Source organism: Balaenoptera physalus, assembly GCF_965194825.1.
Source record: "Balaenoptera physalus genome assembly, chromosome: 6".
Classification (NCBI taxonomy): Eukaryota; Metazoa; Chordata; class Mammalia; order Artiodactyla; family Balaenopteridae; genus Balaenoptera; species Balaenoptera physalus.
Genome location: NC_138885.1, coordinates 65,441,501 through 65,465,742, shown reverse-complemented (window position 1 = coordinate 65,465,742; position 24,242 = coordinate 65,441,501). Strand labels below are relative to the sequence as shown.

The window sequence follows — 24,242 nt, the reverse complement described above, 5'->3', positions numbered from 1 at the left end:
TTAAAAGCTTTTGCACAGAAAAGGAAACCATAAACAAGACAAAAAGACAACCCTCAGAGTGGGAGAAAATATTTGCAAATGAAGCAACTGAGAAAGGATTAATCTCCCAAATATACAAGCAGCTCATGAATCTTAATATCAAAAAAACAAACAACCGAATCCAAAAATGGGCAGAAGACCTAAATAGACATTTCTCCAAAGAAGACATACAGGTTGCCAACAAACACGTGAAAGGTTGCTCAACATCACTAATCATTAGAGAAATGCAAATCAAAACCACAATGAGGTATAACCTCACACCAGTCAGAATGGCCATCATCAAAAAATCTACAAACAATAAATGCTGGAGAGGGTGTCGGGAAAAGGGAACCCTCTTGCACTGTTGGTGGGAATGTAAACTGATACAGCCGCTATGGAGAACAGTATGGAGGTTCCTTAAAAAACTAAAAATAGAACTACCATATGACCCAGCAATCCCACTACTGGGCATATACCCTGAGAAAACCATAATTCAAAAAGAGACATGTACCACAATGTTCATTGCAGCACTAATTACAATAGCCAGGACATGGAAGCAACTTAAATGTCCATCGACAGATGAATGGATAAAGAAGATGTGGCACATATATACAATGGAATATTACTCAGCCATAAAGAGGAACAAAATTGAGTTATTTGTAGTGAGGTGGATGGACCTAGAGTAAGTCAGAAAGAGAAAAACAAATACCGTATGCTAACACATATATACGGAATCTAGACAACTGGTACTGATGGACCTAGTGGCAAGGCAGGAATAAAGACACAGACGTAGAGAATGGACTTGAGGATGTGCGGTGGGGGAAGGGTAAGCTGGGACGAAGTGAGAGAGTAGCACTGACATATATACACTACCAAATGTAAAACAGATAGCTAGTGGGAAGCAGCTGCATAGCACAGGGAGATCAGCTCGGTGCATTGTGACCACTTAGAGGGGTGGGATACGGAGGGTAGGAGGGAGGTGCAAGAGGGAAGGGATATGGGGATATATGTATACATATAGCTGATTCACTTTGTTATACAGCACAACTAATAATGCATAGAAAGATTATCTCAAAAAGAATACACAAGAAACTAGTAACCACTGTTACTTCTAGGATAAAGAGAAGGAACGGGGACAGGGTTAGGAAAGAAAATTTTCACTGTATTAGCAAAATTTTTGTAACCATGTGCATGAAGTCATAGGCTATTGGAATAACAAAATGGTTTTAGTACAACGTGGCTACCCATCAATGTATATAATAATTAACAATGGAAAAAACCATTATGAAGAGAAACTTCCAAGCAAAGATGACAATAAATCTCCTGACAAAATGATCATAAAAATTAGGAAAAATTCAGGGAAAAAAGGTCACGAGCAGAAATGAAAAATGGGGTACAATGACATGCCGCAAACTTCTGTAAGCGGTTAAAACACACATATACAGAATATGCGGAACACTTGAAGCAGTATAGATTAATGGTTTGGAGTCAGAATTGCTGGATTCAAATCCAGGCTTCACTATTTACTTACTAGATCTGTGAACTAGAGCACATTACTTGGTTTCTCTGACCCTAATGGATAAAAATGGTATAATAGAACCCATCTCAAACATCATCTATAAAAATGAGATAATAGAACCCACCTCAAGGCATTTATGAATAATCTAAGCAACAAATCATACATTAGTTTAATCCCCACAATTCTATAAGACAAGTCAATACTTTATCAGCCCCATTTCATATTCAAAAGCTCAGTTAGAAAGGGGTTTGGTCGGCCTTCCCTGGTGACGCAGTGGTTAAGAATCCGCCTGCCAATGCAGGGGACACGGGTTCAACCCCTGGTCCGGGAAGATACCACATGCCGCAGAGCAACTAAGCCCGTGGGCCACAACTACTGAGCCTGCGCTCTAGAGCCCGCGAACCACAACTACTGAAGCCCGTACGCCTAGAGCCCGTACTCCACAACGAGAAGCCACCATAATGAGAAGCCCGCACACCGCAAAGAAGAGTAGTCCCCGCTAGCAGGAACTAGAGAAAGCCCACACACAGCAACGAAAACCCAACGCAGCCAAAAATAAATAAATTAAATAAATTAAAATTAAAAAAAAGAAAGAGGTTCGACTGCTTAAAGGGCACCCGATTACTAAACGGTGGGACTGAGATTCGAATTTAGGTGTAATTCTTATAACACTACACTCTGTGCAATGCACATGTCCCCCCTCTTTTATAGTACCAGTGTACCCCCAAATCCTACAGTCTCTATCTGGTAGAAGAGCCCTTCCTTAAACACCTGTAGAGCTCATGCTATAGCCTGTGTATCCAGCACATCCATAAAAGTGTACTGAGACTACTATAAAGTCAATGGACAAGATAAAAGAAAAAGAAACTGTCCATCACTTCAAAAGATATGTAACTGGATAAAAAAAGCATATACTCAACCCAAAACAATCTTTATAAACGTACAGAATAATGGCAATTATTAGTTATTAAATGTTGTGAACTTAAGAGACTCAATAAAGAAGAGGTGAATAGAATAAACAAGAAAATTAAAATAGACACCCCCTAAAAGAGAAGTTTAGATTAAGGAAGAATGCTTCACTGTCTCTCTCTCAAAGGAAATCTAAATAGATCTTAGTAATACTAAAGTGTGAGAGATTAAGGAGACTATTACGGAGTCAATCAAGATTCAAATGAGAGCCCTAGTGTAGGGCAAGACAGCAATGCGCTAGCTCAGAAGCTGACTGTAGTGGAAGGCGGAGAGAGACCTGGAAGAGAAGTCTGAGCATTAAAATCAGCTGGCGGGAACAGAACCAGACTAGTGGATGAGGCAGCAGTAGGTAAAGAGAACGAGAAGAGAAACAGGCGTCCAGGCACCTGGCACCTTACAAGCCCAAATCATGACGCTTTCTCCTGGCCTCTTCGGCCCTCCTAAGGGCCGAGTTCCCCGCAGAATGTGCAGAACCCCGAGCCGTTGGGGGCGGGGGCACGAACCTCGGCGGACAAGGAGCTGAGCTGAGAGTTCCGCGCTTCCAGACTGAAACAGGCCTTTTAGAACCCAGGCTGCAGCCCGAAAGTTCCGGGCGGGCACTGTCACCACCGTCTCGGCGTCCTTTCCCAAACCTGCCCGCCCCCTCCCCTTGGTAAACTTTTCCCGGGAACTTACCCGCCATTTCCGAGCTGCGAGCACCCGCGGCCGAGGAAGGACGAATCAACCCGCGCGCTCCCTGGCCGGAAGTGAGCACACTTTCTGACGCATTTCCCCCGCCCACCCCTGGCCTGGTGCTGGCCAATGAGAGGAGGAAGTTCGAGGCGCGGGGTGGTGGAAGCGCCTCGAGAGGCGGGGCTAACACGGCCGGGAAGGCTCGGACGGTTGCCCAGCCAAGGCCAGCACCGTCAGCCTCTTTGAGGCTTGAATTGGAGGAGGAGGCCGCAAAGGGATATTCTCTGTTGAGATGCCCGCCGGGTCGAGGAGAGTTTCTTTGGGGTTGATTTGCATAATATACATACCTCTGGCAGTTTTCTGTTCCCCCTTAACGATGTTTTGGAGACTGTTAGAAAAACTTTTCCCTTGGCCTGGACAGTAGATCCAAACACCTGAGCCCTAGTTTTACAGGTAAAATATAGGGATTGAGTTCGAGTTGCCGGAGAAATTTTCCCGTATTTTATTTGTTTCTATTTTTGTGGTAAATAGTGGTTTAACATCGGTTTTCTTTTATGTTTTTAAACAGTATGTATACGGTGTGATATCTAGGTACTCTGCTTTCGCATTTTAAGGTTATGAGGCAACAATTTAGTGTAAGGAAATTGCTACCTAGTAATAATTTAGGTGACCAGAACTGTTCTGGTTCTACATCTCTCAAGTCCTAGTGGCGTAAACCACATCACAGGATGCTACCTGATTTGGGCCATAGGGCTTGTTAGTGTTTAGTAGCTGCTGAAACTGTTTGTCCCAGAGGATAAGCCACTGTTTAGGTATCCACAAATACTCCCACGATGTCTGTACGCTAGAATGCCTTGTCTCAACAAATGGTGGTTAATAGGTTTTACAGTGATGATACTAGAGCTAAAATGGACCCTTGGGATGATAATCTAGAACTAACACACTTCCTCGTTTTAGAGATGTGGAAACTAAAGCCCAGAAAAGAGAAATTACCCAAATTCATACTCAGTGTACAGCCTACACAAGAGCCCAGTTCTCCAGATACTCAGCTCAGTATTTGACTACATGGAGATGGCCCTCCGGAAGGTAAAGATCAGAAAAGGTACTGAGAATGCTCAGATCCTTTTTCTTTAAGCTTTAATGAAACATAAGAAATTACGATCATAATGTTAAGAAGAAAACTGAAATCGTTGTCACTAATGACATTATGGATCAAAAACGGAAAACAATCTTTTTATATAATCGTTCTTTCAAAATGGCAAGATTCAGCATTTCTTTCCAAAACCACCTTACCTGTAGATTGGTCAATAGCTGACCGGCAATTATGATCCTTAAAATAAGAAATCAAGAGGAATTTGTCTTAACTGCCACAAATCTGAAACAGATTTTATGACTTTATGTGACTTTACGGTTGGTTGTAGGGAAGAAATATGTTGAAACATATATGATAATATGAATAAGAAATAAGATGAATATGAATAAGAAATACGATGAAACCTATATATTGTATGACTAATATTTCATATGATCTGCTTGCAGAATTGAGGTTACAGTTTTAAATTGTCCTTGTCTTAGAACTGTTCACACATATTTATTAAAAATGTCACAGAATACATGTTTAGCTAGTTTACCTAAAACCTAAATGAATGACTTCTTTCAGAAAGGTAATAATAAAATTACCAAAAAGGAAAAAATATTTTTGTAGGGTTTTCCCGCTCTTTTCAATTTATATTTTACCTTATTCTAAAGGGGATTTAGGAAGTGAATGTTACCACCATAGAATACAATTTCTACAAAAGGAATCTGCTGTCCTCATGTATAGGAAGGAGGCAGCATAGTGGTGTGGAAAGTTCAGTGCCCTACTAGTCTCAGTTCTACTACTTCGTGATTGTGTGACCTTGTTTCATCTATTAAGTGGAGATAATAACCTTCACAGTAATTACATTGAGTTGTTGTGAAAATCAAATGGAAAAATTTAGGAGAGAGATTTGTAAACTGTAAAATTCTATATTAATATGAGGTGGTATTAGTATGATACCATTCATTCTAGAATAGGAAATTTGGAAAAGGCATTTTTCTCCATAGAAGAAGGCCATATTACACTGTTAGGAATGAACTAGCAACCGTATGTTTGGTACAGGTTCAACTGCATATGGACTAGTAAATTTTGCCATAGTGTCTTGAAACCTCCAGAAGGGATTTTTTTTTTTTTTTAAACATGGTATTAAAAAGATGGTTATCAGAAAGTGGATGTAGGAAATTTGAGATCCAAAAGAAAAATGCAGGTACTTGATGTGTCTTTATTTCAAAATACATACGTCTCTACAGACAGATAAGAATAGCTGGTTAACTCATTTGTTTAGCTCATAGTGCAAATGGTGGGGGTGTGATGTATGAGTTTCAGTTCCCAGAACAATTATCCAGAATCCCCTGTCCAGCTAGATGACTTTCGTATGGGATAAAAGAAAGAAAATAAAAATAGGCCAGCTCATATTGAAAACTACTGTTAGAGGAATAACTTAAGATGCACAGCACCAGCAGTTTGCACATTCCATATTTTAATTCTCATACACTACCCATAGGTGTGTAAACTAGTACTTTTTGAGAAGCAATTTAAAAAATTTAACACGTTTCTATTTGTACATCCTTTGAGGTAGTAGTTCCACTTAAAAGTATTTGTCCTACAAAACTATTTGCACAAGAATGCAAAGATAAATGATCAAAGATGTTCAAGGCAGCATTAATTTTACTGGCACATTGGAAATAGCCTAAGCATTCATCAAAAGGGGCTGGCTAATATGTACTGACTTGGGAAAATACTATATAATAGGTTAAAAAATAAGTTACAACATTATATTTTACTTGTATAAAAAAGTGTATTTTGATATAAACATAGAAAACATCTGGAAGCATAACCAACTAGTTTAACTATGGCTCCTTCTAGGAGAGGGAATTTGGAGATGGGGATTAATCAGGGATTTAAAAAAAAAATACTGTTTGCTTCTTTTAATGAGGATGTATTGGTTTCTTTCATAACTAGAAACTTATCAATCTTTTGGAAGTTTTTAGACATGGTGGCTAACTCTACACTCTACATTCTATAAATTATGATACATAGAATTAAAGAGAAGCAGCTTAATTGGTACAAGGAACAGTTAGTTGAAAATTAATATTTCTAGTTTTGCATTCTGTCATTATTTACAAGCAAAGACTGGTCAAAATGAGGGACGAGGACTATAACTGCTTATTTTTGTTTACAAAATGACCACCCAGTGATGCCCGCTTTACTTTTTGAAACTATAGTTTGTAAAAATGGCTTTAATTATGTATGTCTATTTAGGGTGACTAACACAATAATGCCTATGATATTTCACATTTCATAGTTAAAATATTACTTCAAATATTAATTCTTTTTTCCATTCTAGCCAACAGAAAAATGACCATTATTCCTCTGTTTTAAACTTTTTTTTGCTGTTGTTTTGTGTTGTTTTTCAAGGTAGAAGAGCTTCAGGATAGGAGGAGGGTGAAGAAAACTTTATCAAAGCTACTTTGATATTAAATAAATAAGACTAAAAAGTGGTGAAAATTATGACTAGAAATATTTTATTTATTTATTTTCGGCTGTGTTGGGTCTTTGTTTCTGTGAGAGGGCTTTCTCTAGTTGTGGCAAGCGGGGGCCACTCTTCATCGCGGTGCACAGACCTCTCACTATCGCGGCCTCCCTTGTTGCGGAGCACAGGCTCCAGACGCACAGGCTCAGTAGTTGTGGCTCACGGGCCTAGTTGCTCCGCGGCATGTGGGTTCTTCCCAGACCAGGGCTCGAACCCGTGTCCCCTGCATTAGCAGGCAGATTCTCAACGACTGCGCCACCAGGGAAGCCCTAGAAATATTTTAAACTGATATATTGTTTCAGTCATTCTGTCTTTCTTTTTTCTGATTGTAGTAAAAAAATACATAACATAAAATTGACCATCTTAATCATTTTTTTAATAAATTTATTTATTTATTTTTAATTTTGGCTGCATTGGGTCTTCATTGTTGCGTGCAGGCTTTCTCTAGTTGCAGCGAGTGGGGGCTACTCTTCGTTGCGGAGCACGGGCTCTAGGTGTGCGGGCTTTTTTAGTTGTGGCATGTGGGCTCAGTAGCTGTGGCTCGTGGGCTGTAGAGCGCAGGCTCAGTAATTGTGGCTCACGGGCTTAGTTGCTCCGCAGCATGTGGGATCTTCCCGGACCAGGGCTCGAACCCGCATCCCCTGCATTGGCAGGCGGATTCTTAACCACTGTGCCACCAGGGAAGTCCCATCTTAATCATTTTTAAGCATACAGTTCAGTAGAATTAAGTATATTCACATTGTGAAAGCTGTCGTTCTAATGGGTTGGTTTTCAGGCACTCCCGTAGTAACCTGTTTACCCATATCACTGTGCAAAACAAGACTCTTAACTTCCTATGATCTGGACACACAAAGTGAAGAGCTTTTATACCTGCTATACAGTGCTGTTAAGTGTTTACTTCATAAACCTCTTCCTTAAAAGAATTATAAAAAAAATAATATAGCTTTACGGTAGTGTTTCTTCTAAACTTTTTTACAAATCAGAATTTTGAAGGAATATATATAGTTGTTAACAAGCTAAACCAACCAATCACTGTGCAAATTAGTAAAAGAATTCTTTCTGAAAATTTTGCTAGAGGGAATCCAGAATTTAATGATCTAAGAGAAAGAAACTGTCATGCTAACCAGCACCATATAATACAAAGAGAACCTGCTTCATCAGGTAAGAAGGGTGTGTTGGTAGGGTTAGGATGCGTTTAAAGAATAAAAGGTTTACTTTTACATATCTTTATAAAGTTAAATTTTGTTGTATATGAGGCAGTTTATGTTACTATAGATATGGTGTTATTTTTTAATAGATTTTAAGAGCAACTAAGGTACTTTGAATAATACAGAATCAGGAATTTTAGAACAAAGTGATTTTAGAAATCAGGTAATCTAGTCATTGTCATGTTTATTTGGTATACATATGCATAAAAACTTTTGCTGATATCTCCTCTTCTATATATCAATATATTTCTACTGTTAATTCCTATATTAAATATTACAATTATTAACTTTTTTTATTAATTTATTTATTTTTGGCTGCATTGGGTCTTCGTTGCTGCGTGTGGGCTTTCTCTAGTTGCAGCGAGCGGGTACTACTCTTCATTGCGGTGCGCAGGCTTCTCATTGCGGTGGCTTCTCTTGTTGCGGATCACGGGCTCTAGGAGCACGGGCTTCAGTAGTTGTGGCACGTGGGCTCAGTAGTTGTGGCACGCAGGCTCAGTAGCTGTGGCTTGCCAGCTCTAGAGCGCAGGCTCAGTAGTTGTGGTGCATGGGCTTAGTTGCTCCACGGCATGTGGGATCTTCCCGGACTAGGGATCGAACCTGTGTCCCCTGCATTGGTAGGTGGATTCTTAATCACTGCACCACCAGGGAAGTCCTGCTATTATTAACTTTTAATTTTTTAGACAAAAAAGAATATGAATACTCGTTTTTAATATTTTCTACCCCAGTCAGTCACCTGTGCACCCCTGAGATCCCTGACTTAAAAAACCGTTTGCTTGAGGTTTTTTAGCAAGTAACTGATGAAGATGATACTGTGGTCTAAGTCTCTCAGTTTGGTCCTATGTTTTCCCACTGTTTTTTTCCTTTCTTGCTGTAGAAAGGGCTAATTTCCTTCGTGAAATACATTGCTTTGGGGAGAAAGTCACTATGTCTGGCACATGGTTTGTATCTAATAAGTATTTGTTAAATGACTTTGCAGTAACACCATCAAGAACACAATTAATCCCCAAAACAACTAAGCTTCCACTTTTGTTCAACCACTTCATGGTTCCTGGTATTGGAACTGCTGTTTCCTTACTTTAAAATAAACATCCTTGAGTATGTGATTAGAATCAGACTAAAAACTACCTTATCCATATTTAACCCATTACTACCAACATGTGTATAACACAGGTATTTTTCTATTAAATTGTTCTCTGGATGTCATCAGGGAGTAGGGTGTGTCATCAATACAATCGCCAGGAGATGATCTTTTGCCAGAGTAAATTTATCCCTGGTACAATGGCTCCAAAGACAAAATTCTGTGGGACACAGGTGTTCTTGTAGCAAGCCCAGATCATCAGTAGCCCCGGCTTTCCCCAGAGAATTTTAACCCAGATTAAATTCTAGCTTTCTTACAAAGCTCTAAGAAAGCCTAGCTTACCCTCCTTCATCAGAGCTTACCCTCCTTCTCTATACCTCCTTCTCTATCTCTCAGTCAGTTAGGCACCCAAACGTTTAGGACTAAATGTATGCTGCCTTCTCCCCAAACCCAGGCCCTATTTGGAGTCTACTTACAGAGTCCAAGAGAGGTATTGGGTAAGTGGCACAGTAGGTATAACGTCTCTTCCTCCTTTTCTCCCTGGATTTCCTGCAACAAACAGGAGTGAGGCTAGGCTGTTACTTGCAGCGGCCCCACGTTTCACCCCAAGTGACGCTTGTATGCTCTTCTCTCACTTCTCTCCATTTGGCTTCATTGAGGCCTGCTGTATCTGGGGCCTGCTGTGTTGACTCACCAAAGTGGGCCTGCGTATCACAGAAGGATTGCCTCACTTTCTGATCTGTCCTCCTAGGGGATAATTATGAATAATCACGTTCGCCAGTCTTAAGCCTGTTTACCTCTTATTGATAACTCCTCCAGAGCTGGAACTGTATTATCTTCATCCCTGAGTTCTTACTTGAAGTGAGAACAAATGCTTTTAACTAACATTTACTGAAGATTTTTATTCAGATTAACTGTTGTACTGAATACATTTAACATTTAAGTTTGCCTTTATCCTGTCTTCTTAGGCCCACTCTCATGTTTGTCTCCCTCCCCTCCTCTGCCTGGCCCTTAAGGACTATTTCTATATAAATGAAATTATCTCTTTACTGAAATACTGTGTTATATTCTCATTTTATGAAATCTTATCTAAAAATCTGAATGTTAACTTTAAAAAAACATGTAATATTCTCAATTAAGGATGAATACTTGGAAAAATGAAAACTTCCATTTTAAAAAAGTTTTAAGAATAATCTCAAGGGATTCCTAAGATATTTAAAAATATTAACAAATAATTATAACATTTTATGTTATATAAGTTTTGTTAGACCAAGATCACAAGAAAAACCAGGACGAAATTTTCTTTTTCAAAAAACTGTGGCTGCACATCTACATTGTCCTTGGATATGTAGAAGCCCTGCTGAGCTAAATTGTATGTTTCTTTCATTTGGTAAAGATTTTTGCTATTTTTTCCTTTTCAAGTGGATTTTCAAGTTATTTTATTCTCAGATTCTGAACTTCCCATTGTTCTTTTGAGTAAAATACACAGAAGGACTGCATCAGGGAGATGACAAATGTCATTTAAATAGTATCAGTATGATTTAATTATCTTAGGTTTTGCTTTGCTTACTGTTAAATAAAATAAATTAGATAATATGTTTAAATGCTAAATGACAATCTTATTTACTATTGGGAGACTTAATTGTATGTGAGTCCATATCTAAGCACAAATGAAAATTGCACAGTTTTATGTTTAGTACATTACAACACGTTATCCATTTATTAAAGGTAGATAAATACTTATCTAAATCATCATTGTGACAGATAAGAATAATAGCTGTAATTTGAAAGGTCATTCTTTGGTGATCCTTACTTTATTTTTATGCTATCTAGTTCATATATATTTCTCATTGGGGTTATATAGAGTTGAGATTTTTAAAAAGATAGGCATAAACTTTTTATCTCTTACCAGGCTTGGGTTAAGAAGGGGTTAAGGAATTCCTAGGTATGATATCAATATGCCACAGGAAATTCTTACCCTGCTCCAGTGTCCTAAAATATTCCAATGTGGGAGGAAGACTTCATAAATTAGAGTCTTTGTATAAATACAGCAATGATGCTATAGAAATTGGAGTTAGAATAGGTTTTGGTAGATGATTTCACATCGGGTGGGCCTAAAGGAATCTTCACTAGGGGGCTCAAAGACATGGTCTCTGAAATATCTGCACTATTAACAATTATATGTATAGACTCCCTGCAAACTGGAATGATTGCAGATAATGGAAAAAGACAAGCATAATACTCAATTTTTAATGGAAAGGGGAGGAACTGAAAGATCACACTCCGTTTAGTCTTCTTTGAAATGCTATGGTGTTATTCTCTGAAAAACAACAACAACCAAAAAACCAAAAGACAAAAAAACATGATTTATAAGTCCACAGAGGGTGACCAAGTATCCATTGACTAACATGGATTTGTGAAAAGCAATCTTGCTAAATAAACTTATTTTACTTCTTAAAACAAATAAATGGCAAAAAGAAGTATGTATAATAGTATGTTTGATTAGATACATGATCATTGCTGACCCTATGCAAAATTATGTTTTAGAGAAAATTCAGTTATCTGCTCCTGGCTTTGTTTAATATATTCAGATTACTCATATAATTGTACTTGCTATATATGTACAGTTTCAAGTTCTGATTCATTCACTTAACATTATATCATAAACTGCATACTACTCTTACTTTTATGTGACCAAGTTACTAAGGAATCTGAACTTCGTGGGGATATAAACATAAAATGTTGTATTTTTCCTCTAGTCACTGCTCCCCCTGTACTATGTTGAATGCCCTTTCCCCCCAGGCAGATTCCATAGTTTTCTGCTCTTTTAAGTTACCCAAAGTCTAGCCTGGCCTAGTTTAAAACTTTGGTGTTTTAAAACCCCCTCCATTGTGGGCCAGACTTGTAGCCACAAGGGATGTGAAATGAGGAAGGGAATATTTTTCACTCGTTCTCCCTCGTCAAGCCCCTAAAGATTGGGCTGGGGAGAGTGTCTGGTTCTAGGATATGTTGTCCTCTTTCTTTTTCAAGGCTAATTCCTCTGGTATTGGGGGCTAGAAGTAGGAATAGAGGAGAAATGAATCTTGCTCTCTGTCTTGGTCATCTCTGCTTCTCTGGCTGACATTGACTGCTCTCAATGCTCTTACTGCCTCTCCCATAGCACACATTCTTAATTCCTTCAGTGAGCAGAAAGGGGCCTCCGTATTGTACCAATTCCCTGATAAGGAAACTCCGGCAACTTGCTGCTGTTATTTACTTTGTTAGTAGTCCTCGCTTTTGGGTGAAACGCTGCAAAAGCAATTCAAGCCCCAATATCTTCCTGGTGTCACTTGACCTACAAGAAATTCATGTATCACCTCTTGTGTGCAACCAATGTCCCCAATGCAATGGACACACATAGTCTTATCAGCTATCATATCATCACAGGATAATGAAATTTAAAATGTTAGCCAGTGCCAATGCTCTTCATATAAGGTGGGGGTGGGATGGGGAGTGATGATAATATAAAGTATAGCTGCTATTGAACCTCCATTCTTTTTTTTTTTATTCAAACAGAAAGTCACAAAAATTATAATCATCCTCATCAGTTCACTCAGTCCCATGTAATTAATTTTTTTTTCATCTTGATCTTTTGTTAGCACTTTTATGAATTCATCAGTTTTCCAGTAGAGTTCTGAAAATGCTTATTCATTCAGTTCAGCAGTATAGTCAGTTACCAGAAACCTGTACTTGTCAGAGTCTTTTCCATGAATTCCTTGAAGATGAAACCCTTTTATAAGAACATTTTTGTGAAAGCATCAGAGTACACCCAGAACTGTCTGTAAATGACAAAAGACTTAAAAATGACCATGGTTAAAGATTTGACGAAAGTTCATAATAATGCAATTGACAAGGAAATTTAGTTATTTCTGAGATATACATTTTAAAGTAATAACTAGAATTATGACTTATAACATTATACCAGAACATATAAGATTTTTAGAAATTTCATGTAATGTCTGAAACATTTATATTAACATATTTCCATACAAATAAACCAAAGAAAGTTTAGTATTAGTTGTTTTTTTTGTTTTTTTGTTTGTTTTTTTTATGCTGCAGGTTCTTATTACTCATCAATTTTATGCACATCAGTGTATACATGTCAATCCCAATCGCCCAATTCAGCACACCACCATCCCCACCCCACCGCGGTTTTCCCTCCTTGGTGTCCATACGTTTGTTCTCTACATCTGTGTCTCGGCTTCTGCCCTGCAAACCGGTTCACCTGTACCATTATTCTAGGTTCCACATACATGCGTTAATATACGATATTTGTTTTTCTCTTTCTGACTTACTTCACTCTGTATGACAGTCTCTAGATCCATCCACGTCTCAACAGATGACTCAATTTCGTTCCTTTTTATGGCTGAGTAATATTCTGTCGTTTATATGTACCATAACTTCTTTATCCATTCGTCTGTCGATGGGCATTTAGGTTGCTTCCATGTCCTGGCTATTATAAATAGTGCTGCAATAAACATTGGGGTGCATGTGTCTTTTTGAATTATGGTTTTCTCTGGGTATATGCCCAGTAGTGGGATTGCTGGATCATATGGTAATTCTATTTTTAGTTTTTTAAGGAACCTCCATACTGTTCTCCATAGTGGCTGTATCAATTTACATTCCCACCAACAGTGCAAGAGGGTTCCCTTTTCTCCACACCCTCTCCAGCATTTGTTGTTTGTAGATTTTCTGATGATGCCCATTCTAACTGGTGTGAGGTGATACCTCATTGTAGTTTTGATTTGCATTTCTCTAATAATTAGTGATGTTGAGCAGCTTTTCATGTGCTTCTTGGCCATCTGTATGTCTTCTTTGGAGAAATGTCTATTTAGGTCTTCTGCCCGTTTTTGGATTGGGTTGTTTGTTTCTTTAATATTGAGCTGCATGAGCTGTTTATATATTTTGGAGATTAATCCTTTGTCTGTTGATTCGTTTGCGAATATTTTCTCCCATTCTGAGGGTTGTCTTTTCGTCTTGTTTATGGTTTCCTTTGCTGTGTAAAAGCTTTTAAGTTTCATTAGGTCCCATTTGTTTATTTTTGTTTTTATTTCCTTTACTCTAGGAGGTGGATCAAAAAAATCTTGCTGTGATTTATGTCAAAGAGGGTTCTTCCTATGTTTTCCTCTAAGAGTTTTATAGTGTCCGGGCTTACATTTAGGCCTCGAATCCATTTTGAGTATATTTTTGTGTATGGTGTTAGGGAGTGTTCTAATTTCATTCTTTTACATTTAGCTGTCCAGTTTTCCCAGCACCACGTATTGAAGACACTGTCTTTTCTCCATTGTATATCTTTGCCTCCTTTGTCATAGATTAGTTAACCATAGGTGCGTGGGTTTATCTCTGGGCTTTCTATCTTGTTCCATTGATCTATGTTTCTGTTTTTGTGCCAGTACCATATTGTCTTGATTACTGTAGCTTTGTAATATAGTCTGAAGTCAGGGAGTCTGATTCCTCCAGCTCCGTTTTTTCCCCTCAAGACTGCTTTGGCTATTTGGGGTCTTTTGTGTCTCCATACAAATTCTGAGATGATTTTTTCTAGTTCCGTAAAAAATGCCATTGGTAATTTGATAGGGATTGCATTGAATCTGTAAATTGCTTTGGGTAGTATAGTCATTTTCACAATATTGATTCTTCCAATCCAAGAACATGGTCTATCTCTCCATCTGTTGGTATCATCTTTAATTTCTTTCATCAGTGTCTTATAGTTTTCTGCATACAGGTCTTTTGTTTCCCTAGGTAGGTTTATTCCTAGGTATTTTAATCCTTTTGTTGCAATGGTAAATGGGAGTGTTTCCATAATTTCTCTTTCAGATTTTTCATCATTAGTGTATAGGAATGCAAGAGATTTCTGTGCATTAATTTTGTATCCTGCAACTTTACCAAATTCACTGATTAGCTCTAGTAGTTTTCTGGTGGCAGTTTTAGGATTCTCTATGTATAGTATCATGTCATCTGCAAACAGTGACAGTTTTACTTCTTCTTTTCCAATTTGTATTCCTTTTATTTCTTTTTCTTTTCTGATTGCCATGGCTAGCACTTCCAAAACTATGTTGAAAAATAGTGGTGAGAGTGGACATCCTTGTCTCGTTCCTGATCTTAGAGGAAATGCTTTCAGTTTTTCACCATTGAGAATGATGTTTGCTGTGAGTTTGTCGTATATGGCCTTTATTATGTTGAGGTAGGTTCCCTCTATGCCCACTTTCTGGAGAGTTTTTATCATAAATGGGTGTTGAATTTTGTCAAAAGCTTTTTCTGCATCTATTGAGATGATCATATGGTTTTTATTCTTCAATTTGTTAATATGGTGTATCGCATTGATTGATTTGCATATATTGAAGAATCCTTGCATCCCTGGAATAAATCCCACTTGATCATGGTGTATGATCCTTTTATTGTGTTGTTGGATTCTGTTTGCTAGTATTTTGCTGAGGATTTTTGCATCTATATTCATCAGTGATATTGGTCTGTCATTTTCTTTTTTTGTAGCGTCTTTGTCTGGTTTTGGTATCAGGGTGATGGTGGCCTCATAGAATGAGTTTGGGAGTGTTCTTTCCTCTGCAATTTTTTGGAAGAGTTTGAAAAGGATGAATGTTAGCTATTCTCTAAATGTTTGATAGAATTCACCTGTGAAGCCATCTGGTCCTGGACTTTTGTTGTTGGAAGATTTTTAATCACAGTTTCAATTTCATTACTTGTGATTGGTCTGTTCATATTTTCTGTTTCTTCCTGGTTCAGTCTTGGAAGGTTATACCTATCTAAGAATTTGTCCATTTCTTCCACGTTGTCCATTTTATTGGCATAGAGTTGCTTGTAGTAGTCTCTTAGGATGCTTTGTATTTCTTAGGTGTCTGTTGTAACTTCTTCTTTTTCATTTCTAATTTTATTGATTTGAGTCATCTTCCTCTTTTTCTTGATGAGTCTGGCTAATGGTTTATCAATTTTGTTTATCTTCTCAAAGAACCAGCTTTTAGTTTTATTGATCATTGCTATTGTTTTCTTTGTTTCTATTTAATTTATTTCTTCGCTGATCTTTATGATTCCTTTCCTTCTGCTAACTTTGGGTTTTGTTTGTTCTTCTTTCTCTAGTTCCTTTAGGTGTAAGGTTAGATTATTTACTTGAGATTTTTCTTGTTTCTTGAGGTACGTTTGTATAGCTATACACTTCCCTCTTAGAACTGCTTTTGCTGCATTGCATAGGTTTTGGATCATCGTGTTTTCATTGTCATTTGTCTCTAGGTAGTTTTTGATTTCCTCTTTGATTTCTTCAGTGATCTCTTGGTTATTTAGTAACGTATTGTTTAGCTTCCATGTGTTTGTGTTTTTTACGTTTTTCTCCCTGTAATTCATTTCTAATCTCATAGCGTTGTGGTCAGAAAAGATCCTTGATATGATTTCAATTTTCTTAAATTTACTGAGGCTTGATTTGTGACCCAAGATGTGATCTATCCTGGAGAATATTCCCTGCACACTTGAGAAGAAAGTGTAATCTGCTGTTTTTGGTTGGAATGTCCTATAAATATCAATTAAATCTATCTGGTCTATTGTGTCATTTAAAGCTTCTGTTTCCTTATTTATTTTCATTTTGGATGATCTGTCCATTGGTGTAAGTGAGGTGTTAAAGTCCCCCACTATTATTGTGTTACTGTCGATTTCCTCTTTTATAGCTGTTAGCAGTTGCCTTATGTATTGAGGTGCTCCTATGTTGGGTGCATATATATTTATAATTGTTATATCTTCTTCTTGGATTGATCCATTGATCATTATGTAGTGTCCTTCCTTGTCTCTTGTAACATTCTTTATTTTAAAGTCTATTTTATGTGATATGAGTATAGCTACTCCAGCTTTCTTTTGATTTCCATTTGCATGGAATATCTTTTTCCATCCCCTCACTTTCAGTCTGTATGTGTCCCTAGGTCTGAAGTGGGTCTCTTGTAGACAGCATATATATGGGTCTTGTTTTTGTATCCATTCAGCAAGCCTGTGTCTTTTGGTTGGGACATTTAATCCATTCACGTTTAAGGTAATTATTGATAGGTATGTTCCTATGACCATTTTCTTAATTGTTTTGGGTTTGTTTTTGTAGATCCTTTACTTCTCTTGTGTTTCCCACTTAGAGAAGTTCCTTTAGCATTTGTTGTAGAGCTGGTTTGGTGGTGCTGAATTCTCTTAGCTTTTGCTTGTCTGTAAAGCTTTTGATTTCTCCATTAAATCTGAATGAGATCCTTGCTGGGTAGAGTAATCTTGGTTTTAGGTTCTTCCCTTTCATCACTTTAAGTATATCATGCCACTCCCTTCTGGCTTGTAGCGCTTCTGCTGAGAAATCAGCTGTTAACCTTATGGGAGTTCCCTTGTATGTTATTTGTCGTTTTTCCCTTGCTGCTTTCAATAATTTTTCTTTGTCTTTAATTTTTGCCAATTTGATTACTATGTGTCTTGGCGTGTTTCTCCTTGAGTTTCTCCTGTATGGGACTCGCTGCACTTCCTGGACTTGGGTAGCTATTTCCTTTCCCACGTTAGGGAAGTTTTCGACTATAATCTCTTCAAATATTTTCTCTGGTCCTTTCTCTCTCTCTTCTCCTTCTGGGACCCCTATAATGTGAATGTTGTTGCATTTAATGTTGTCCCAGAGGTCTCTTAGGCTGTCTTCATTTCTTTTCATTCTTTTTTCTTTATTCTGTTCTGCAGCAGTGAATTCCACCATTCTGTCTTCCAGGTCACTTATCCATTCTTCTGCCTCAGTTATTCTGCTATTGATTCCTTCTAGTGTAGTTTTCATTTCAGTTATTGTATTGTTCATCTCTGTTTGTTTGTTCTTTAATTCTTCTAGGTCTTTGTTAAACATTTCTTACATCTTCTCGATCTTTGCCTCCATTCTTTTTCCGAGGTCCTGGATCATCTTCACTATCATTATTCTGAATTCTTTTTCTGGAATGTTGCCTATCTCCACTTTATTTAGTTGTTTTTCTGGGGTTTTATCTTGTTCCTTCATCTGGTACATAGCCCTATGACTTTTCATCTTGCCTATCTTTCTGTGAATGTGGTTTTTGTTCCACAGGCTGCAGGATTGTAGTTCTTGCTTCTGCTGTCTGCCCTCTGGTGGATGAGGCTATCTAAGAGGCTTGGTGGGAGGAACTGGTGGTGGGTAGAGCTGACTGTTGCTCTGGTGGACAGAGCTCAGTAAAACTTTAATCCACTTGACTGTTGATAGGTGGGGCTGTGTTCCCTCCCTGTTTGTTGTTTGGCCTGAGGCAACCCAACACTGGAGCCTACCTGGGCTCTTTGGTGGGGCTAATGACAGACTCTGGGAGGGCTCACACCAAGGAGTACTTCCTAGAACCTCCACTGTCAGTGTCCTTGTACCCACGGTGAGCCACAGCCGCCCCCCCCCCCCCCCGCCTCTTCAGGAGACCCTCCAACACCAGCAGGTAGGTCTGGTTCAGTCTCCCCTGGGATCACTGCTCCTTCCCCTGGGTCCCGATGTGCACACTACTTTGTGTGTGCCCTCCAAGAGTGGAGTCTCTGTTTCCCCCAGTCCTGTCGAAGTCCTGCAATCAATTCCCACTAGGCTTCAAAGTCTGATTCTCTAGGAATTCCTCCTCCCGTTGCCGGACCCCCAGGTTGGGAAGCCTGACGTGGGGCTCAGAACCTTCACTCCAGTGGGTGGACTTTTGTGGTATAAGTGTTCTCCAGTCTGTGAGTCACCCCCCCCAGCAGTTATGGGATTTGATTTCACTGTGATTGCGACCCTCCTACCATCTCATTGTGGCTTCTCCTTTGTCTTTGGATGTGGGGTATCTTTTTTGGTGAATTCCAGTGTCTTCCTGTTGATGATTGTCCAGCAGCTAGTTGTGATTCTGGTGTTCTCGCAAGAGGGAGTGAGAGCACGTCCTTCTACTCCGCCATCTTGTGAACCCCCATTCTGTAGGTGGCCTTGAGGCCTAAGCTGATAATCATAACTTCATTTTTCAACCCTTCATTGCATGTCCTATTATCCCTCTAAGTTCCTCAACTGGGTCTGATTCTTTATCTAGTCCAGCACCTAAACCTTAGTTCCCAAATGATCTGAATCCACTATGCACTTATCTTTGGACTTATCTTATATTGGCTATCTTTACTGAGTTGCCTCAGTTGGGTTTCAGACATAGTCGTTCTTGCCCTATTGTATAGCAGCAACTGAGTTTCCCTTTGATGATCAGGATTAATCACCACATGGCTATGGCGACTCTTTTCTGCTTTTAATTCTACAGCTCCAGAAGCCGAAAATAGCCAGTGGGCAGTTTCAGTTTCCAATTCATCTGAACCTTGATGGTGTTTCCTGATGGAAGCATTCCTCCCTCGGATATAGGACCTCAAAAACCATGAGCCCAATGTTGCTGGGAAGAAAGGCAAAAATTTCTTCAGTGGGTTACTTGGTGTGATAGTGAGAGGGCAATTTTACTTCCTCTTTTAGTACATGGATTTGTGTGTTCCAGCTACATGAGATCCTCTTTTTATCTCCAATGTTCTGATATTTTATGATGTGCCTTGGTATTGAACCTTTTTCATTCATTGTTCTGGATACACAGAGGATACTTTGAAACTCAAAACTCATCCTTTGGATTTGGAAAATTCTCTTATTTTTATTTGATAATTTCTTCCCCATAATTTAAAATCTCTATTTTCTCTGGAGAGCGTAGTAGTCAACTATTAGGCCCCCTGGTTTAGCTCTCTATATTTAAATATTTTTCTGCCATTCTTTGTGTATTGCCCTATTTTTTGAGAGATTTTTCACAACATTTTTATTACAATCCTTTTACTAACCATTTTATTACCACTTCCTAGCTGTATAACATTGGGAAAGTTGCTTAATATCTCAGTCTGTTTCCTCATCTTTGAAATGGAGATAATAGCATGAAATAACCATACTTCACAGGGTTTTTTTGAGGATAGAGTCATAAAAAGTGCTTAGAATATTGTCTGACACATAGTAAGTACTCTACAATAAATATTAGTTAATATTAGGTATTCACCAGTATCTTGTGAATTTGGTTAGTGTAAGTGATCTTTGGGCCATTTAGAAGACAATTTCTAACCAGATCCTGACCTTGGTGACTTTACCACATTAGGCCTTTTTTAAGAGGACCAAACAGTTGGCCTTTGGCAATCATGCCTCTCTATCTCATTATGTCCTTCAAATGCAGCAATTTTTAAAGTCCTTCTCCATTTTTGCCTGTCTCTGTATCTGTGCTTACATGGGTATATTTTGTAATGTAAAATTACATATAATATCTTGTAAGAAACTCTTATTCTTAAAAAGGGAAATGATGGAGGGAAACATGATAATTCACGAAGATGGTCTGCCCCAGAAGTGTGCATTTATTCTTTTATTAAGCATCTTTATTTAACACTGCTGTGTGTCTAGCGCTGTGCTAATTGCTAGGGATACAGAGATTTTTGTTTTGTCTTTTTCTTAATTACTTGCATTGAGCATCTACTATGCTTGAGAATCTATGTGAGTTCACGGTCTACGGCAGCATTTTTTTTTCCCATTAGTGAGCCTTTTCATTGTTGTGCGTTTTTTTTGTTTTTTGTTTTTAATTGAGGGTCCCTTAGTGGTCCTGCTTCCATGAGTGGCTGTGACCAGGGGAAAAGGGGAGGGAAACCAGGTGGCACAGGGTGGGGTCATCTCCACAACATTCCATTTATACACAGAACTAAACAGACAAGCAGAGTCACTATTGCGGTTAGAAGTTGGCAGCATGGAAAAAGGGAGGAACAAGTGGGGAACTGGGGTGTTGTTAAAAAAAATACAGGTCCCCCCACAAACAGGGGTTCCTGGGGGGGAACTTGGTCTGTTTCAACCCAAGAGGAATCAGAAGATCAAAAGCGGTTTGGGAAGGCCAGAACCGTCAGGGATGGAGGGAGGAGGTGGAGGAAGGTCCAGGGGGTGCGGAGGCTGTTTGGTAACTGGGGTGAAGGGACTGCCCTCCCCCTGCTGGGATCCCCCCTGCCCCTCCTGTCTGGCAGGAAGGGGGCGGCCTGCAGCTCCCATGGGCAGGTCTGGGGCTGCCAGATGCTCCAGGCAGGGGGCTGGAGGGGGCTCACAAAGGCTTGCCCTCCAGGGAGATGACGGCACTGCCCCCCAGCTTCTCTGCCAGGGTGCAGCGGTCCTTGACCTCCTCATAGCAGTTTGCTTGCAATTCATGCTTGATCCCCGTCAGCTTCTTCTTGATGGCGTCCTTGGAGCTGGCATAGATCATTTTGCTCTTAAGGGGTGCACACTCAGGGGCCCAGAAGATGAACACCAGCTCCTCCTTCTTGCTCTCCTTGGTCTCATAGGTTGCGTCATAGAGGGCGTAGCGGCAGTCCTTGTCTGGCAGCCTCTTGACAAAGGTGGCGTAGGGGTCGTCTACAGTCTGGCCCACATCACCTGCCAGGATCTCCTTGCCCTCCTCCAGGATGATGTTCTTCTTGTCCTCGCTCAGGCAGAAGAGCACTGCCTTCTTGCGCTTCTTCACCTCCTCTGGTGTCGACAACTTACGCATCTTCATGTCGTTGAACACTTTGGTGACCCCATCAGAGACAGCCACACCAGAGGCCATGTTTCTGGAAAAGAAAAGGAGATAACAAGGAGAGCCAGAAAAGACAAGAGCCGCTACTGCAGCATTTTTAAAGTATGGGTCGTGAAATCAATTCAGAATGTTGAAAATAGAATTAGAAAAAAAAAAAAAATAGAATAGTACAGAATAGTAAGTACCAGAGTATGTTGCATGTAATAAAGTTCAATATTGCTTCATGAAGTTTTTACTTCAGTGTGTACTGGGGTTGTGATAAAAAATGTATTTTTTACTATTTAGGTCTGGGGCAATAAAGTTTGAAAGCCACCAGTGGAAAAGACGATAAGCAAAGAGGTATTTACAGCACAATGTGATAAATATGATGGGGAGGTCTACGATGGGTGAAAAAGGGGTGTTAAGGATTGTTTTCTGGAGGAAGAGATTCTTGATCTGTATCTTAAAGGATAGGCCAATTGTAATAAATGTGGAGTAAAATATCTCCAGTAAAGGAAGTAGCATAAAAACTCAAAAATCTTTGAGACTAAAGGAACAAGTATAGTAGTAAGATATAAGTAAGAGGAAGGGGCCGGATCAGGAAGCTTCTATTCTTCATCATACTGAGGAGCTTGGATTTTATATTGAAGTCGCTAGAGAGCCACTAAAGGATGGGGAAGTGACAAGATTTAGTATCTGTTTTATATCGAACAGTTGACAGCACTGTGGAGAATGGATTTGAGGATAGTGACAGGAGGCAGAAAGTGGAGAACTGGAGGCGTGGGAGAGCAATTAGGAGGCATAATGAAGGCCATTATAATCAAAAGAAGAGATTTTAAAAAGACTGAAGAGGATGGAAAACACAGGACTGGGTAGCTATTTGGATGTGAGGGGTAAGGAAGGGTCTGATACCCAGCTTTCTGGCTTGAGCCACTAAGACAATGGTAATGGTCTTTACTTAGGAAATATAATAGGACTAATGGCTAGTGGTTGAACAACCAGGTAAGAATAATCAATAAACATTTAAGTAGTACCTACATAGTTAATGTCAAGCATTTAGATAAGTGTTAGGGCCAAGGGTGTGGATGAAGGAGGAAGGATAGGGTAATAAGATATACCCTGGAAGAAACAGCGAAATCGTGAATTCAAGAAGTGGCAAATTATGGTTTCCGTGAAACCTTCTGTATATCACCCAGCTTGAATTGATTTTTTCTTTTTCTAAACCTGTATTGCATAAATTTACCACACAGTTAAGCATATGCATTGTTAATTAATGGTTTTACCTATGTTTTGTCTTAATACATTGTAAGATCTTTATGGAGAGGAATAATTAGGTTCCCTTCATATTTCCTGCTTATGGATATCAATAATAAGCCAATACTATGTCTAAGAGATGGAGTAGAACTTCATAGCCATATAGAATTCCATATGATGAAATGTCCTTTCATCCCTTCATGGTTCTCTAGTATGTTTGAACAAAAGGGGATTTGTCTCATCTACTACTGAGCAGTTTCTTCTCTGTGATCCATGTCCCCTCTTTACCACCCAGTATGCCTTGGGTTATACTCACTTGGCTGCTGTTCCCTACCTAGAACTCTGAGCCTACTGTCTTCGATGAAATGATGTTGCTGCTACTGCCACATGGATCTCAGTGAAGGGGTGATATGAGGAAGGCTACACTTCCCATTACTGCCCCTTAATTTTCCTTCCACACCATCAACACAAAACTAGTTCACATAAAATGCTTTATTGAGGGGCTGGGGATGATTAAAGGAAATATAACTGCTGACTGTTTTATTACCCATCCTCATCATGAACTGTCCAGGTAAGCCCATCCATCCATCCAGGCTGATGGAAGAACAGGATGAGCAAACAATGTTTTCTGGGGCTTCTTTCCAAGTAGTAAAAGTGCGAGATAATACAGGCAAGACCATGTAGATCTGTTACCCCATAATTTCTTCCCATGCTGACTTGACCAGAGTCACGGAAGAAGCATCAGGTCAGCATTACCCGGAAGCTTCCTCAAAAGCACAAAATATAGTTAACCCCCCCCTTTTTTTTTTTTTTTGGTATTTTGGCCACACCACGCAGCATGTAGGATGGTTCCCCAAACCCAGGCCTCCACAGTGAAAGCACTGAATCCTAACCACTAGGCCACCAGGGAACTCCCTAGTTAACCATTTTTATACATAAGTTTATTCTTATCCATTGTGACATCTTTTGAAGTACAAAGACCTTATACCATGGTGAAGACCTCTTAATTATTTATTTCATTTTCATGTAGTTTTTTCTTATCATATTGTCATTACCTTAAGGTGCTATATATACTATTGTCAGGGCTACTGGGAATGGAAAGTGCAGAATACTACTTTGACTGAGACCTTTTAACAGTTCTTGGTCAAGTTCCTTCTGTGTTCTCAGCTTCTGATATTTTCCAATCAAAAGAATGCCAATCATTCCACAATTCTGCCCACTTTTCCTCCTTGATTTGTCTCTTTCCACAAGGTCTAACTGTCCTCAAGTTTCAGCTCTTTCATGTTGTTTCTCCAGAACTTTCTAACTTAAATTTCCTGATTATTCTTCTGGTCAGTA

The 24,242-nt window shown here is 39.1% G+C and overlaps 2 protein-coding genes and 1 pseudogene across 3 annotated transcripts in view; 1 reads left to right on the top strand and 2 right to left on the bottom strand.

Moving 5' to 3' along the window:
* HAT1 (histone acetyltransferase 1) overlaps nt 1-3,289 on the bottom strand; it is a 47,556-nt gene extending 44,267 nt beyond the window's left edge. The window contains 2 exon segments of the mRNA XM_082465464.1: nt 3,182-3,232; nt 3,235-3,289. Of these exon segments, the coding sequence (XP_082321590.1) occupies nt 3,182-3,232; nt 3,235-3,274 (91 nt within the window). The 5' untranslated portion in view covers nt 3,275-3,289.
* The window catches only part of SLC25A12 (solute carrier family 25 member 12), a 182,709-nt gene that overhangs the window by 61,006 nt on the left and 97,461 nt on the right, over nt 1-24,242 (top strand). The window lies entirely within an intron of this gene.
* On the bottom strand, nt 20,649-21,782 carry LOC309663027 (cofilin-1 pseudogene; annotated as a pseudogene). Its single transcript has one exon. The product of its transcript is annotated as a cofilin-1 pseudogene (transcript).